At 36.0% G+C, this 17,282-nt stretch overlaps 1 protein-coding gene across 3 annotated transcripts; it reads left to right on the top strand.

The window, feature by feature from the left end:
* Positions 1-440: 440 nt before the first annotated feature.
* On the top strand, positions 441-10,653 carry LOC147511678 (hyperosmolality-gated Ca2+ permeable channel 2.1-like). Of its 3 annotated transcripts, none has more exons than XM_086603371.1 (11): positions 441-736; positions 963-1,307; positions 1,748-1,894; positions 2,683-2,746; positions 2,835-3,044; positions 4,297-4,488; positions 6,218-6,516; positions 7,749-8,025; positions 9,075-9,353; positions 9,873-10,106; positions 10,187-10,653. In XM_086603371.1, the coding sequence occupies exons 2-11, from the start codon at positions 1,027-1,029 to the stop codon at positions 10,469-10,471; spliced, it is 2,268 nt and encodes a 755-aa protein (XP_086459497.1). In that variant the 5' UTR covers positions 441-736; positions 963-1,026; the 3' UTR covers positions 10,472-10,653. The 3 variants fall into 3 exon arrangements, with proteins under 3 accessions (XP_086459497.1, XP_086459499.1, XP_086459498.1); XM_086603373.1 differs by lacking the exon at positions 441-736 and adding an exon at positions 799-899; XM_086603372.1 differs by lacking the exon at positions 441-736 and having other exon boundaries at positions 908-1,307.
* The last annotated feature ends 6,629 nt before the right edge of the window (positions 10,654-17,282 follow it).

Here is a 17,282-nt window from a genome sequence, read left to right as displayed (position 1 = left end):
ATGGGCACTATTCTCAATTCTAAGGGTTAAGATCGTTAACTGTGAGTACTGATTGTAAGAATCCTATAAATATCCTTTGCATTCCTCCTTGAAGTTGAAAATTTTGCCAAATAAAATGGGTCTTGTACTTGAAATTTGTTGGTTTCAATGTCGAATGTTTATCAGAATCTAGAATTCTAAAGATGCCAAATCCTTGAAAATTCCGGGCTTTAAATGGTGTATAATAGTTCAGTGCCATTTTTGTCCTATTTAATATCAACTGTTGAAGCCTTAAGACCCATTCTGTAGAAACGTGAATTAACTTCAACCAGACAGTGGCCGTTTGTTTTGTAAGAATCTGCGAGCTAACCAGCATGATAACACAATTGAGAGAAGAAGATGGCCATGGAAGACAAAATATCAGTATCTCTATATTTCTATAGTTACCATCTTTTAAAACCGTCTCTATTTCTATCACATTTATAGAGAGTCCGATGGTCCAGCGAAGTTGGTCAAAGTTGCTTATGTATTGGGAAATATCACTTTTGAAATCCCACCCAAACAAATTGTAATTTCACAAGAACAGAAAATTAGTATAAAATTTAAAATTAATTTTAAAGATGAGCATTGTAGTCCGATGATGTCGATTGTAGGAAAATAGAATTTCAAAAAAACTAAAGTATGAATTGGGTTTCTTTCTTTCTTTCTTTCAAGTAACTGCAAAAAATAGTTTTTCAAGGGCTTATTCGGAATGAAGGTAATTATTACATTCTCATTTGTTGTTTTTGTTCATCAGTTTTAGGGCATTCAAATTGACCATCGGTACAATCGTCATTATGGTCCTTGTAGAATTAATTAGTTGGTAATGGATGCTTATCGATGGAATAAATTTGATCTCTTTTTCATCCTTTTTGGGAAAGGTCTTATAGGTTTCCTTTAGATGACTGGTAAAGTTGTTTCTAAAAGCTTCTTTTTCGTTGCAGTACTAGTCTTTCAACATATGAGAACATCAATATGGTCTTTCGCTGTGTCACTTGGTAGACAAAGATGAACGTTGCTGCGCTTTTAACTTCTGCAGGCATTAATATAGGCCTGTGTATCATACTCTTGTCATTGTATTCTATATTGAGAAAACAACCGGGAAATGTCAGTGTTTACTTTGGGCGGAGGTTCTTTCAAGAACGAAAAGGGAGCAATGATCCTTTTTGCTTTGAAAGATTAATTCCTTCAGCGAGTTGGTTAGTAAAAGCTTGGACGACATCTGAAGAAGAAATCTTGGCAATTGGTGGCTTGGATGCTGTGGTATTTCTCAGATTAGTTGTATTTAGGTGAGAATATTACTTTTGAAGCTGTCACATTGTGGTTGAGATTACTCCACTAGGTGCCCTTAGTTTCAGTGATGTTTTTATTCTTCTATAAATCGATAGGCTTTTGTTCTTCTTTATGGTCTTTTATTTTTTTTAATGTTTTTTTTCTCTGAAATGCTTGTTAACCTTTGAGGCTTTTTACTGTTTTAGCCTTTTAGGATGTTCCATGGCTTTGTTTGTGCCTTTTCTTTTTAAAATATTTCTATTTTGCTTCTGTGTATTAGGCTGTACTTCCCTAGTTAAGTGCATTTAACATGTATTTAGAAAATTCTTGATCATAGCATATGCAGTGTGTCTTTCAGTAAGGTCTGCTTACCTGAAATTGTACGCATTTGAGAATAATCTTCCTTCTGATATTGGTATATATTAATTCTTAGTACTGTATGTTTTTGTTTTTACAGCATCCGGATTTTTACAATTGCTGCCGTCTTCTGCATGTTGCTAGTGCTTCCACTGAATTATTATGGGAAAGAAATGATTCACAAGAAAATTCATTCAGAGTCACTGGAGGTTTTTACCATTGCTAATGTTATGGAAGGATCAAAGTGGTATGGCTTGAATTTTTTTTGTTCAATTGTTATTTTACTAGTAGTGTAACATTTAATGATTTAAATGATAATATGCTGCATTAAGTAGGTGAGATATTGATATTTTGAATTTTTACCAAAATTTCAAGAATAGGAGTTACAAATTTCATGCATAGGAGTGCTGATTTGGTATTTTGAATGAATATTTTTTGTTTTTGAGAGATTAGCTTTAAACACCACTGTTATGATAGGTGGAAACTTTGCTTGATATTACAAGATGTATTATCTTTCATTTTTTTTGGAAAATAGTGGCCAAAAGTCTTTATATTAGTTTAATTATCCCTTCCATTCTTTCTTAAGAATTTGGTATTATCTTCCCTGATTTTCTTGTGAATAGATGCTTATCATTCCAAATTCATTTCTTATCGTTCCAAGCAGAAATTCCTTTAGCCCCCCTTCCCACACACACACAAAAAGAAAAACTAATACAAAGTCACCACAAACACTCAACAGGAAAAAAAAATGTTAAAGCTTTGCACGATGTGTCATGTGTACCATTTATTTGGTGAATCTGGTATACTAGAACGTTTAGAAGTTTCAGAGAGAATGAAATCTTGTGAAATTGTCTTACATGATTACTTAATTATAATTCCGAATTCAGGTTTTTTTTTAATGTCTATGAAAATTATCAAGATAACACCGTTTTGCTTGATGCATTTTTATCTGAAAGTATGACCTATTTTAGAACTGATTGAATCTACCATGTATCTGTATGTTCCCACTTTAATTGCCTGGGGTTTCTTTTGCAGGCTTTGGGCTCATTGTCTAGCACTGTACGTCATATCTTTGTCAGCTTGCATCCTTCTGTACTGTGTAAGAGAAGGCCTCTCATGTGACATCTCTTTTGGTTAACTTCACTTTCAATGTCAAAGTCATTTATGGCTGTTTTATGTGACATTAGGAATACAAGAGTATCGCTAAGATGAGGTTGGCACATATTACTAGGTCAGGTTCGAGTCCAAACCATTTTGCAATACTTGTTCGTTCCATCCCATGGTCACCGGAAGAAACATACAGTGATTCTGTAAAGAAGTTCTTTACGAACTATCATGCATCAAGCTACTTATCACACCAAATGGTTTATCGGTCTGGAACAGTTCAGAAACTTATGGTAAATAATTTTTTTACTATTATGTTCTGTATTTTTTTTTTTTTTTTTTTTAACTGTTAACAGATTTCTTTGAATAAAACCTTCCACATCAATTCCCAACACCAGATAACTCTTGAGATGTCCATTCCTTAAAAACATTAACAATAGTCAAGGAGAAGTCAATTTGTGCTCTAAATGGATCTAATACCAGCTGTTAAACCCTCCAAACGGATTCTTGGTTTTCCAAGTTATAGTGTTCATTTTAAGGATTGGAATTTTTCATCTCTAAATATTGGTTTGTTTAGCAACCAAGAAAATACTTGTCAAAGTTAGTGCATTAAGGATGAGGATGGTCAGATGGATTTGTAATCTTTTTAGTATAAATTGGGAGAGAGAAAATGTCTCTTGCGGTAAGTATTAGTCCACAACAGCAAAAAAATTCCTTGTATAACAACTTAAAAAAGTATTAAAGAAAAATTATTTACAAACTTTAAGCATAATTACGTTACTATAAGATCAATTCTTTTCAAAGTTGAATTTCTTAAACCAAATTGCTAAAACGATGTATAAGGACGTGCCTTAAAGGTTTGTTAGATTATCAAATATAAAAGGATAAGTTATATTGTTCTAGTGGTTTCAATTTAAAGAACTTGATGAAGATATCCAGGTCATGTTCAAGTCATCTTTTTGTGTGTGTGTTGATTATATTGGAGACCAGCTTGTCCTACTTAATTTTGTTATTATATGTTGAGGGATGCTAGAACTTTACCCCTCTTTGAAGGTAGAACCATCCTACCGTCTATGTGACAAAAAAAGTGATCTGAAGACAGTGTCATCAGGTTCCTCATTATGATAAAACATATGAGCTTAGAAGACCTTGTAATGTTTAAAGAATCTTGCTTTGCTAAAGGTGTAAAGTGTGCATAATCAAAATGGAAATGAAGTGTAGTAGTTCAGATAAGCATATCACATATTTGAAATTAAGAAATTGGTTTAGAATTTTGAGGGTTAGGCACCAATGTACTAAACTTTTTACTTGATGATTAGTAGAAATTGTCTCACTGGTTTGCATTTCAAGTTTTCACCAATTAAATACCTGTTTATGGATTATTAATTTCTATTTGAAGTTGTTTTCAAAAAGAAAGTTTTCCATATGAGACTTGTACCATTGTCCCAAGTCTCTGCTCATATTATAACTTTATACTTTTCGTAGAGTAGAAGAAATTGGTAGTTATCTTAAGTCTCTGATCTTTGGTGTGTCTTTGTTTTGCAGACTGATGCAGAGAAGATGTATAAGAAGCTTGCAGATTACAAACCCACTTCTGTGCACCGACTCTGTGAACCATGTTTGATTAGATGTAATTTCTGTGGAGGAACAACAAGCTCTTTCAAGATACTAACAAATGATCCTGAGCATGTTGAGAAGCCAAACCTAGACCGCTTGGATTCAGACAAGAGAGAAAAGGTTTGTGTCCACACTGGTTGGGTGAATCCATATTCTTCTTTAATTTCTTTGCATGTGTAGATGTAGTTTGTAATTTGGTTGGTTCAGTTAATATTTTGATCTCGTATGATCTGGATTATATCCAATTCCCTTCTTGAGTCTTTGCCTATATTCTTTCTAGGTTCTCTTTGAGTCTTTTTCAAGCACTGATGCTTGATCAGATTACATTACTTTCCGGAGTTGGCATTCATGATGTTCTTCTCTAGATGATTCATATAGGTAAACAAAATCATATGTTATAGAGTGTTGGATGACCGAACAGACGATTAGACAATCTTGATTTTTTTTCCCTTATGCTCAGTACCAACCTTTGATTTGTTAAATGTTGTTTGCCTAATATCACCTGTATAAAATTGGGCATTATTTAATGGGTGAGTAATGGACAGATACATTTTTCTTTTAGTGTATAATGCCAGATGATATGTGCTTCCATTCTTCCAGTGGTTTGTCTTTCCAAAAGATTCTTTATAGTTCTCTCGACTAAGCCTGAGATAACCTGTAACTAGTAGAACTACAGGAAGGGCGTGTAAGCATATCATTTCTGATCCAACCTACCCAACGCAACTAAAAATTACGAACCTCACAGACCCTACTTTCTTGAGGGTTATAACCTTAACCTTGGTATTACTGAAGGCAATCTTAAGGAAGTATTTCCTCTATGATTTTCTCCCGAGTTGAGGGTTTCTTCTATAAAAATCCTGAATAAGTTTCCAATCTATTGATGTTAAAGAATGCTGCAACACAATAAGAAGATGGGAAGAAAAAGAAGGAAAAGAAGAAAAAAGTGGTGGAAGTCTTGAAACTTCCCACCTAAAGGGGCGAAGTGCTTAAATAGATTCTTTGGGGGTCCTTCACTTTATATAGAAGTGGAGGCCTACCAACAACAAAATTGACTAAAACCTGGTCCCTGAGAAGCTCTATGTTTGGCCGTAGTATCCACTGCAAAGTTAACCTCCCTCCATGTGGAAGATATTGCCACATTGTTATGCCTCCTTATGTTTCTTAGTGTCCACCTGCCTCTAGTGGCTATGGTTTAGCACTATTTCCAAAAGTTTGCAGTGGAGTCAGCCTCAATTCAAATATTAGGCCATACTTGCCCCCCGCCCCCTGCTTTCTCAGTGCCCAAAAGTATTACCCAGTTTCAGCTATATATCTTGTTGTGTTTGGCATATACTAGTGAGAGCTCTTATCACCTGTCTCAAATTGGTTTTGTACACCATCCTTTCACCAGATGGTCCTGGATTCTGTAACAATGCTTCTTCAAAGTTCATTTGGACAAAGGTAAGTGTTGGTTGTACCTGTTTACACTGCAACATTACTGGTGCTTTGGGAAGCTTAGCCTCTACTCCAGAAGAGCTAAGTACTCTGAAATCCCGAGTATTCCTTGTTCCTTTGGTTAGTGCGCCAGCATGCTTGATCCACCTCTTGATGTTCAGCTTGCATTCAGTTTCTGAACTCTGTTCAATGTAAAAATTTCTAGTGTACATATGTTATTTAGTTATCTTCTGTTTTGCTATTATTAATGCATAATGTGTTGAAAGTGAATTGAAAACAAAATACACTTGAGATTTGTGCTGGGGTGATAACTGGGGTGATATTCAACTTTAACTGCACAATGTGTAGTTAAACATCACTATGTACAGGTTCTTGCACAATAACTGATCCTAAAGTAAATTAATTTTACATGCAGGAATGTGCTGCTGCCTTTGTTTTCTTTAAGACACGGTATGCTGCTTTTGTTGCTGCTCAGGTTCTCCAAACATCGAATCCCATGTTATGGGTCACTGATTTGGCTCCAGAGCCACGTGATGTTTATTGGTCAAACCTTTGGATCCCATATAAGCAGCTCTGGATCCGAAAGATTGCAACTCTTCTGGCTGCAACTGTTTTCATGCTTTTTTTTCTTGCTCCAGTCACATTTGTGCAAGGTCTGTCTCAGTTGGATAAACTGCAAAAGTACTTTCCAATTCTTAAAGGTATTTTGAAAAAGTAAGTATAGCTTTTGTGAATAAAATAATTGTTTTATTATGTCGTTATTTTTTAATCTTTAGAGTACTCATGTCAAAATTTCATACAAAATCTCTAATCATATGCAGACAAATAAATTGTTTCGTACAAAAGTGCGGGTTTTGTGAGAAAGTTTGGTTATTTATTCGATTATTGTTTGTTAAGACCCCCAATCTTGAGAAATTAGGTTGTTGGCTATATCAAGGTAATGAAACTGTTGAGATTTATAATCCCATATCGGGTATCTTCAGCCACACATAACAATATATAAGTCTTTGGGCCTCTCCACTTATCACCAATTGGTTTGAAGTTGGATGGTAATTAGAGTGGTTGTTTCTCTGGCGGGCCCATTCAGTTCACTTCACCCATTAAAAACAATTGTCCACCGCCACACGTGAGGGGGCTTGTTGAGATTTATAATCTCATATCGGGTATCTTAAGCCCATCATAAAATATATAAGTCTTGGAGTCTCTCCACTTATCATCAATTGATTGTAAGATGCCCAAATTCTACATAAACCATATTTTGACATGTAGACAAGGGTATCTTAAGCCCATCATAAAATATATAAGTCTTGGAGTCTCTCCACTTATCATCAATTGATTGTAAAATGCCCAAATTCTACATAAACCATATTTTGACATGTAGACAAATTTTTTTTTTTTTTTTTTTTTGAGAAAGAAAAATACAGCATGCATGTTAAATAAATAAATAATATTATAATGATTTCTACCAACACCATCTTCACTTTCATTATTTTTGTTATTTTAAAGTCATGATGATGGTTTTGCTGTTTTAAAAAAGGGGTAATTCCGTGAATTACAAATTAGTTGGGATGAAATATGGTGCTTTTATTGTGTTTCTTTAACTTTTAAGTATATTGATGCAGTTTGTTGTCACTCTTGATTTTGTTTTTTGTCATGAAAATTAAAGTGATAAGTTGCAGCAGTAAAGTTTGAAGTAAAATCTCATTATACGTTTTTATGACATTCAGTTAGATATCATCATGAGGCTATCCCCCAAAACAGAAAAATAAGAAAAAAGAAAGAAAAAAAAACCTTCTTTAGATGCGCCCAATAAACGTTTGTCATTTAACGTCAATTTTGTGGTGTTATATGTGTTTTTGTATTGCAAAGATGTACTTTTAGTTATTGCATCCTACATTTTTGATTAGTTATCATTTTTGATAGTAACCTAAATATTTTATTTGCAGGAAATATATATCTCACTTGGTGACAGGTTATTTACCAAGTGTAGTCCTAATGTTGTTTCTATATGCCGTTCCTCCAACTATGATGCTGTTTTCAGCTGTAGAAGGGACTGTATCCCGTAGTGGAAGGAAAAAGAGTGCTTGCTGCAAAGTTCTGTATTTCACTATTTGGAATGTGTTCTTTGTTAGCGTTTTATCCGGATCTGCTATCAGCAAGCTAAATGCCATTTCTAGTCCAAAAGATATGCCTACCTTACTTGCAACAGCTGTACCAGCACAGGTAATTGTATACTTTCATTTTCTGGTAAATATGATGGTCTTTTGAGTTTACAGTGTCCGTCCTTCACTATTGGGGACGATCAATCTGATGCAGGAGCATTAGAAGGTCCTGCTGATCTCAGCATCAGAGTAGCCGATGTCATTGCAACGCCATGATGACCTTATATGGCCTTCTTTAGTATTTTAAATATTTAGTATATTATCTTCTATTCTATTAGTTACTTTTTTTTGAAGAAATATGATATTAATAGGGTCCTCTTTTCCATTTAATTTTGTAAATTAGTCAGGAGCAGGGCCCAACTCTCAAGTGTTTCCTATTTGGGTTTCAACTAGGATTAGTAACAATTTGCTATTGGAAGGCTTGCAAGTGTATATTATTAGTTAGTTGTTTATATAATTTGAAGTTAGAGATAATTACATTATTCTAGTTGAAGATTGAAACCCTATGTTCAGGTAGTCATTGATTAGTTTTCATTGGTGTTCTTAATTGAAGTTGCTTCCACCTTCAATGTTACGTGACAATCTCTTTTCCATCCGATCTTAGCAAAAAGAAGAACACAGGTTCTTCTCTTCTCTGTGGGATGGGCTTCAGCCTTCAGGATACATTGATATGGGAGGTGTGAAACATGAGTATGTTCAGATCAGACAATGTATTCTTGGCTTGGTGATACTTTTTCTTTTTGGTCGCCGAACTTTTCTTAGTGCCTTGCTAAGGATGTAATAATTTTTTATAGGAATGACTGAGAAGCAGTTATAGTTTCAGTTCTTGACTTCAGGGTATGTTAAGCATTGATTTAAGTTGAAACTGATCCATTGACACGGTATTATTGTTAAGGAAGAAAAGAGAGAAAAGAGGACATGGACTTAGTTAGTTTCGCCCTTGTATCACTTCAGTATATATAGATGTCCCTTAGAACTATAACAGACACAATGACATATAAAGCTCTGCCATTCTGCTGCTCCATTTTTCTTCCCTCTGGAAATTATTTTTGGCTTGCTTTAAGGGTTTCTTAACACCTTGTGCGTGCTAAGTTATCCGTGTATTTGCAGGCGACTTTCTACATCACTTATGTCTTGACATCAGGTTGGGCAAGCTTGTCCTTTGAAGTCATACAACTTTTTGCACTTCTCTGCAACTTATTTTCCAGATTTGTACTGTGGAACAAAGAGGGTCCATCAAACTTCGCCCTTTCTTTTCCATACCACACAGAAGTGACGAAGCTCCTATTGTTCGGACTCCTAGGCTTAACTTGTTCAATCTTGGCCCCTTTAATATTGCCCTTCTTGCTGCTGTACTTTCTTCTGGGTTATATTGTGTACCGTAATCAGGTAAGTGCCTTGATTTCGATGTGATTATGCAAATGTCTTCCTCTATTTATATGATTGTTATCTTTGCTGCTTAATCGCTAAGCTTTGGGAAATTGTTTAATAACCCAAAAGGAAATTCAAATAATAGTGTTGTGTGAAATTATATACGAAAAACGGTTGAGATTAAATGTCAATTAATTAGTTTATGTATAAATGCTAAATGCATTACTTTGTTGGCAATCTTAATGACATCTGAAAGTATCTGTATCATGAAATTTTGGTGCATCTCCAAAGAAAGCTGTGTATTAGATGCTTATCATTCTTCATACTGTTATTTTGCTGGTCTATAGGAGCTAATGTAGTGGTTATGTTAATGGATAAATTAAAGAACCAGAAAAGGAGAATGGCAAAGATAATGGTCTTTTAGGATTAAATCGTACCATTTGATTTTGTCTATCATGTAAGGTATTGAACAAACTTTGTGAATGAAGGGTATCATGGAATGTGTTCTGACATTTGGTTTCATCTTATATTCTGCAGTTTCTCAATGTTTATATTACAAAATATGAAAGCGGTGGACAGTTCTGGCCTATAGTACACAACACAACGATTTTCTCATTGGTTCTAGCGCAAATAATAGCGCTCGGTGTTTTTGGGGTAAAACATTCACCAGTTGCATCGGGCTTCACTATCCCATTGGTGCTATTGACACTCTTATTCAATGAGTACTGCAGGCAGCGCTTTTATCCTATATTTAAGTGTATCTCTGCACAGGTACAAGAAACATGTTTGACTGCTTTCCCTCACAAACAACTAGTGCTTTTTCCTAAGTTTTGACAGTTTGGTTTCTACAGGATCTTATTGAGATGGATAGGAGAGATGAACGCAGTGGCCGGATGGAAGATATCTATGAACAACTGCAGTCAGCTTATTGTCAGTTCTCATTAATCTCTTCTGAAATGTGTAAAGGTGAGGTATCAAATCCTTGTCAAGTTATAAATGACACCCAAGCTCCAAGTGAAGTGAACCCACATTTGGCACACCCAACCCTTGATAAAGTCCCCTCATCTGGAATCGGACAAGAAGACCCTTGGTTATCCATGGCTATCACTTCACAGGAGAAGATTCAGTCCAAATAAGTTGCAAGTAGATTTTTCATTGCAGCTTGGAAATTGGAGAAGCCACTAATCATTAGTATTATATTGCTCTTTTGTATATAACTCAATTTTTTAAGTAGTTTAGATCCTTACAAGTACCCTTTTATCAGAAACTGTTTCTGCACATTACTGTTGTTTCCACCTTGATACAAAAGATTTAAGCATGGGCATATTTTTATTTTGCGTTTTTGTTACACACCTTGTATTGCGTCCAAATTTACCGTCTCATAGGACTTTCAGATCCTTTTAGATTCATCAATAAATAAATTTTAAGGGACGTGTCGCAAAACAGTCTGGTCCCAAACTAACGTCAGGAAAACATCACCACCACAAAGTTCGCTGTTCGCTGTTTTGCTACCAGTGGCGTGGTGAATTGTATTATTTCAGACGGCAGAGGCGTGGAGAGGAGACAACCATTGGACAAAAAATATCGAGGATAAGAAGTCAAAAAAACCATTGAACTCGGCCTTATAGCATCTTGAATCTTCAACCCAAAAACTCCCATTGACAAGCCTACTTAGGTGGAGTCTGAGCCTGGCGATTTTGGGCCGTGTGCTTCCAAGCTGAATATTTGGTCATCTGTTTGCAACTTGCTTATACCATATTACCATCATCAGGGACTGCAGTCTGCCAATCTGGTAGAAACTCTAGTCCCCCTCGAACAACCATCTACCAACCAGTAGAAAATAATAATAAGATACCATTTCTATCACTGACCACAATCATTGGCACATTTATGAAACTGATCCATATATGGCACAATTGATTCTCCTATAGTAGTTGCTCATCAGTACACATAATTAATCAACAGTACTACATGTGTCAAAGAATTTCGATGCACAACCACATGATGTTATATTGTAGTGTAGTTTATTCAGATCCGAAATCACATTGGATACAACCACTTTAACTAAGTTGATCCATACATTTGTATTTATTGACACTAATGACATTTTCTTCTTCTTCACGCCTCACAATAATGATTTATATGTTCTCTTTCTTCATAATTCTCATTGTGTATAAAAGAAATTACAATTGTCTCTTCAATGCCCACTTTTCACTAAAAGAAAGTGTGCAAGCAGCTCATCTTCTTCTAGGGTCTCCGACCTTAGGTAGGCCTTATCCATTTTGTAAGGTATTAACTCAAAAGGCCTCCATAGTATTTAGGGAGCATTAACTCAAACTCAAAAGGCCCACTGTATATTTGGAGCATTATTTCAAGCAATCCACCTGAAGTTTGGCCACACGCTCGAGATAAGGGAGAGCCGTGGTAACAAAACTAGAAGGTACATTAGCTGAATGCGCTGAATTACCAACTTTGAGTGTAAACTCTTAAAACTTTTAGGCCGAGTCCAATGTTGCGGTAAAATGCATGTTGGAAATTGTGATCCAATAGTGTGTCAAAATGCTAACCCGCCAACGCTATCGGTATATACCTATATATACCACTAATTTTAACAATATAGTATATGTTCTGCATGCCATTATGAGTGGCGGCCATAATTTTAGTTCTATGTTTCAACATATCACTCCCACCACTCTCAGTAACGGCTAGACCCTACCAAAGTTAATTAAGTTATTTTAAAAAATTAGTTTGTGCTAATTACATTTTTATCCCACCCTTTTATATTTTGTATATTTCTATCCTACCATTTCATTTTATATATTTAGTAAGACTATTGCATGCATTTTAGGTTATTACACCATGTATCAAAGGAAATAAGTTTCCAATATAATTGAGTCATAATTGAGACACGACCTTTTTTTTTTCGGTACCAATCTAACATTTGACACATGAGTCATGAGTCATGACTGATTGATGGCTCAATTCAAAGTCAGACCTAAGTTTGTCCCCCTCCCTCCATACAAATACACACGCACCAACAAGAAAATAGAAAAGGTTATATGAGCACAGTTTTGTGTGTAATCAATCAACACTATCAATTGGTCATTGTTTTACTGTGGATGATTTGAATAAACAGTTAAAGTTGATTGTGGATGATTTAGCAAAAGGCACCGTTACAAAACTAATCACTAAACAATTTCATAAAGTGTAACTCAATGAGTTGACTAGAGTCAACTGATAGGCTCTCAATCAAATTGACTTTTAAAATTATTTAACATTTTGTTCAAGAATTATGGAACTTATTATGGAAAAGTTAAATTTTCTCCCTAAACTTCTTTTTGAAAGATAGGTTCAATGAAACACCCAACATAAAAGAACCTTGAGAGGGTAGTTGAGTTGAGCTGTACTTTAGGAATGACACTGTTAAAAGAGATTTGTCAAAGAATGTAGGTCCATGGTTGAAAAACCACATACATATATGGATTATAGAGCATAGACAACGTTTCATGGTGGGGAGATTAGAAGACTATTTATGTTATTTACGTGTTGAAAACGTACTAAACTATATTTTATTTTGTAGAACCTTTTTGTTTACCTTTAATAAGTATCAAAAGTTGTGTGAAATTGTGCTGTATGGAAAACCCAAAGTCCTCTTTAGATATAACTTAAATAAGTATATATTGGCTGTGACCCTTTACCATTTCCTCTCAAGAGTCGAGAGAAATATCTTGTGGACTGCCGTATATACTTAAAGCAATATAGATTTTACAGCAAATTCTCACTAAACTAGTTTAAATAATATTAGGCCATGAGAGACAATTTAAGTCTACTAAACTACTAGCTAGTCCTGGTTTCAATCTCATACCAAAAGTAGGCATGAAGATCAAGCTTTGATCAAACTATTTTCTTTTGGTAGTCTCAGCTGTTTTCTATTAGATTTATTTGCACATATATAATCATGAATGTGGCAGTAAAAACAATTTCAAAATATATATTCATTTTCATATTGCCAACAATGCAAAATTCGTGTTCTCAGATTTGAAACAAGCAAATCTACAATGTCCTGTCCTTTGTAAATCTATATCAAGTGTTCTGCACTTCTGCTAACACCACCTACAGGCCTTAAGAGGAGCTCATTTGCACACCTTCAAAACTCGAACACATGTTATATCGTTTAGTATTGATATTTTATATACCAAATGCAGACTACCTCACGCGGGAATGGACCTGAACGTTACAATCGCACGAAATATGTTGAATATTTTTTGGTTTACTAATGTTCCAAATTTCCAATGATGTATTAAACCAATCTTCAGGCCGCAAAAGTCTTCATGAATGAAATATTAAAGTGCCAGTATATTTTGTATTCTTATGGGGAATGGAGGGTACCAACCCAAATTATTTTGTTTTGTCAATTTCGATTTTTTGATCATGCTTTAAACGCTTAGAAAGCTGCTTTTGCCTGCCCAAAAATACAAATCCATTATAATCTAGAAAACGAAAGGAAAGATTTGAAAGAAGACGACACAAGCAACTAGGTCAAATTAGTGACGCCATGATGGTGATAGTAAGGTGGTTTCTTCAATATAATCTCATCTTCTTAGTACATAATACTACATCGTACCATACCATGTATTCCATGCCTCCAAAACACACCTCTCATGCTTTGACTAGGTGTCCTTCCCTACCATGTATTTTTCTATCTCTCATGCCATTACAAAAAAATATTTAACACAGACCAAATTAATCTAAAAAGGGTTGCAAACTGATTACCAAATCAAATGGACCATTTTTATTTATTTACTTTTTCCTTTGAAGAAAACGAGTACAGAGTTTCTCAGAGGAAATTAATTGGTACCGAGTTTTATAATATATAAACTTGTAAATTGAAGATCAATTGCCATGGTATTTTCTTGTGATCACATCACGACGCATATATTTTTCTAATCTACAATTACTTGATGGGAGTTTGTAAGGACAGACGCACTCTTGCGCCTTTGGAAAGCTTGCGCAGAAATTTCGACATATTATCCAATATGACAACGCCAGATGTGGAAGCATAATAACATCATGGGTCTATAGTAAGCAAAGCTATTAGAGTTGCTTATGGGGAATTAGAGGAACATATGGACAACATAATTATAGATATGAATACTCTGAAGAACCTAGGCTTGAATACTAAAGCTAGAATGGCGCCCAAAATGCTAGAATGCTACTGGTAATTGCCTCCTAGAGGTATTATGAACATGAATGCAAATGGGTCTGCCAGAGGCAATCCGGGCATAGCAGGATGGGGAGTGGTGTTCAGGGATCATGAAGGTATATGTTGGAGTTATTCCTCACATGAGGAGAGAAAGAAGTTCTGTTTGCGTGAAGAAGTCTGAGCACACGCGCGCTCAGATTGGTCTTGCTCAAGGCGCGCCCGCACCCATGCTGTGAACAACTTATAGTACATTGAGGGCGCGCGCGCTCAACATTGGCTTTGCCCAAGGCGCGCCCGCGCCCATGTCTATTTTCGTAGTTTCTAGTTGCTACAGTAACCGCATATATAAACAGAAACAAGTTTTTGGAAAACCTAAGCAACATGAACTAAGGCAACACAAGAGAGAGAAAACCCAATCTTGAAAGCAATCAAGATTGAGAGATAACCTTTACAGAGAGACAAACCTGTAAAGAGAGAGGAGTGATCTAGTAAGGTGAGAGACTGAAAGGAGTGATTGTAATCTTCCTTCTCACTTTATAAAAGGATTAGCTCTTGTGGAAGTAGACACCATTGGCCGAATCATGGTATATCTTTGTGTTGTGGTATGCTTTTACTTCTTTATATTATTATCTGTTGTTAATAGTTGTTTAGAGAGTTGGCCATGTTAGGTTGGTTGTAGGGAATATTTAGAATTGTCTAGAGTAGTAGTTGAGTTCATATTACAAGTTATTTGTGTAGTGGGGATCGATTGATATCGGGGGATCGATTGATATCGGTATTAACCCCAACAAGTGGTATAAGAGCCAGGTTAGATTAACCTAGGATGTTATCCAAAAGGTGTTTGACGAAATTTCTGAGAGAAGATTTGAGTTTTAATAATTTGTAGAGTTGGACCATTCTATGAACACTCGCATGATTAGTCTGAATAAAGCTAACTACATCATTTGGAAAACCAAGATGGAAGACTTGCTATACTGCAAGGACTTGGCACAACCCATTGAGAATGGGGGAGAAAAATCGAAAGCGATTCCTTTGGCAGAGTGGAGCAAGCTTGACAGAAAAGCAATAGGGTACATTAGACAGTAGATTGACGACAATGTCTTTCACCATATATCCCAAGAGACTACGGCTTTTGGCTTGTGGAAGAAACTCAAAGACCTCTATGAGAGGAAGTCGGCCGGAAACAAAGTGCTGCTCATTAAGAAGTTTGTCAACACGAAGTACAAAGAAAGTTCTTCAATGTCTGAGCATCTTAATGAATTACAGAATACCATCAATCAGTTGCATTTGATGAAGATTAATATGGGTGACGAAGTTGAACCTTTGTTCCTATTAATCTCTCTACCCAAAAGTTGGGAGACGTTAACAATTTCTCTTAACGGAGCCGCTAAGAATGGAGTTATTTTCATGGAGATGGCTACCGGGGCATTGTTGAATGAGGAAACAAGAAGAGGTTCAAGAAGTAGCTCCTCTCACTCAGAGATACTTGTCACAGAGAAGCGGGAGAGAGGTAAAAGCAGAAAACCATCTCATTCTAGAGGTGTGACATAAGCAAATCTAAGGGTGAAGCTAGAACTCCTAAGGCAGAGAGACAATATTACTATTATGCCACCAAGGGTCACTTCAGGTATGAGTGCAGAACACTGAAGAGAGATGAAAAGAATAACTGTATACATGAAGACATGGTACAGAGGAACGAAAATACAAGCAGAGATACTACCGCACTAGTCGACGATCTAGTGGGAATTGTGTCAGATTGTGGTGTGTGCTACACCTTGACACTCAAGGATGTAAGACATGTCCCTGACATTCGGCTAAGCCTAATTCCCGTTGGAAAGTTAGATGATGATGGCTTTCTAAACTCCTTTGGTAACTGGGTATGGAAACTGAGCAGAGATTCCATTGTAGCAGCCAAAGGGAAGAAAACTTGCTCTCTTTACAAGATCTGAGCTAGTTTGTGTAAAAGCGAATGAATCTTGTGCGTAAGAAGAAGCTTCCTCCGAACTATGGCACAAGAGACTGTGTCATATGGGAGAAAAAGGCATGGAAGTTCTTGCCAAGCAAAAGGCCTTGCCAAACATAAAAGGTACACATTTAAATTGATGTACTCACTATTTGGTAGGAAAGCAACATAGGGTGTATTTCCAAAGATTCCTGTCTCACAGAAAGGACAATGTCTTTGAGCTAGTTCACACTAACTTATGTGGTCCTATGAATGTAAAGTCCCACAGGGAGAGCTTTGTACTTCTTGACTCTCATTAATGATGCATCAAGAAAGATGTGGGCATATAGTCTAAAGACCAAGGATGAAGTACTTGGCGTGTTCAAGACTTTCCATAGCATGGTGGAAAGAGAGACAGGGAAACCTCTGAAGTGTATTCGCTCAGATAATGGGGGTGAGTACATTGGGCCGTTTGAAGAGTATTGCAAGAGTCATGGGATTCGTCATGAGCAGACCGTTCCTAAGACACCGCAACAGAATGGAATAGCTGAGAGGATGAATCATACCATTGTAGAGAAAATGAGATGCATGCTGTCTCACTCTAAGCTACCTAGAAGCTACTGGGTAGAAGCAATGCGTACAGCCGTGCATGTGATCAACCTATCGCCGTCAAAGCCTCTAAATAGTGATTATCCAGAGAGAGTATAGTCAGGTAGAGAGGTTGATTATGGATACTTGAGGGTATTTGGGTGCAGGGCATTTGTTCATATTCCCAAAGATGAGATATCCAAGCTTGATGACA

This window comes from Coptis chinensis, chromosome 3 (genome assembly GCF_015680905.1).
Source record: "Coptis chinensis isolate HL-2020 chromosome 3, ASM1568090v1, whole genome shotgun sequence".
In the NCBI taxonomy this organism is placed as follows: domain Eukaryota; kingdom Viridiplantae; phylum Streptophyta; class Magnoliopsida; order Ranunculales; family Ranunculaceae; genus Coptis; species Coptis chinensis.
The sequence above is the reverse complement of the archived record's forward strand: the minus strand, read 5'-3'. Positions and strand labels throughout refer to the sequence as shown.

Excerpts from the sequence above, each read along its gene's own strand:
- LOC147511678 (XM_086603371.1), top strand. The coding sequence starts at position 1,027 with ATGAACGTTGCTGCGCTTTTAACTTCTGCAGGCATTAATATAGGCCTG. Across the intron at positions 4,489-6,217 it reads ATTCAGACAAGAGAGAAAAG|GAATGTGCTGCTGCCTTTGT; the intron begins GTTTGTGTCCAC and ends TTTTACATGCAG. Across the intron at positions 8,026-9,074 it reads CAACAGCTGTACCAGCACAG|GCGACTTTCTACATCACTTA; the intron begins GTAATTGTATAC and ends GTGTATTTGCAG.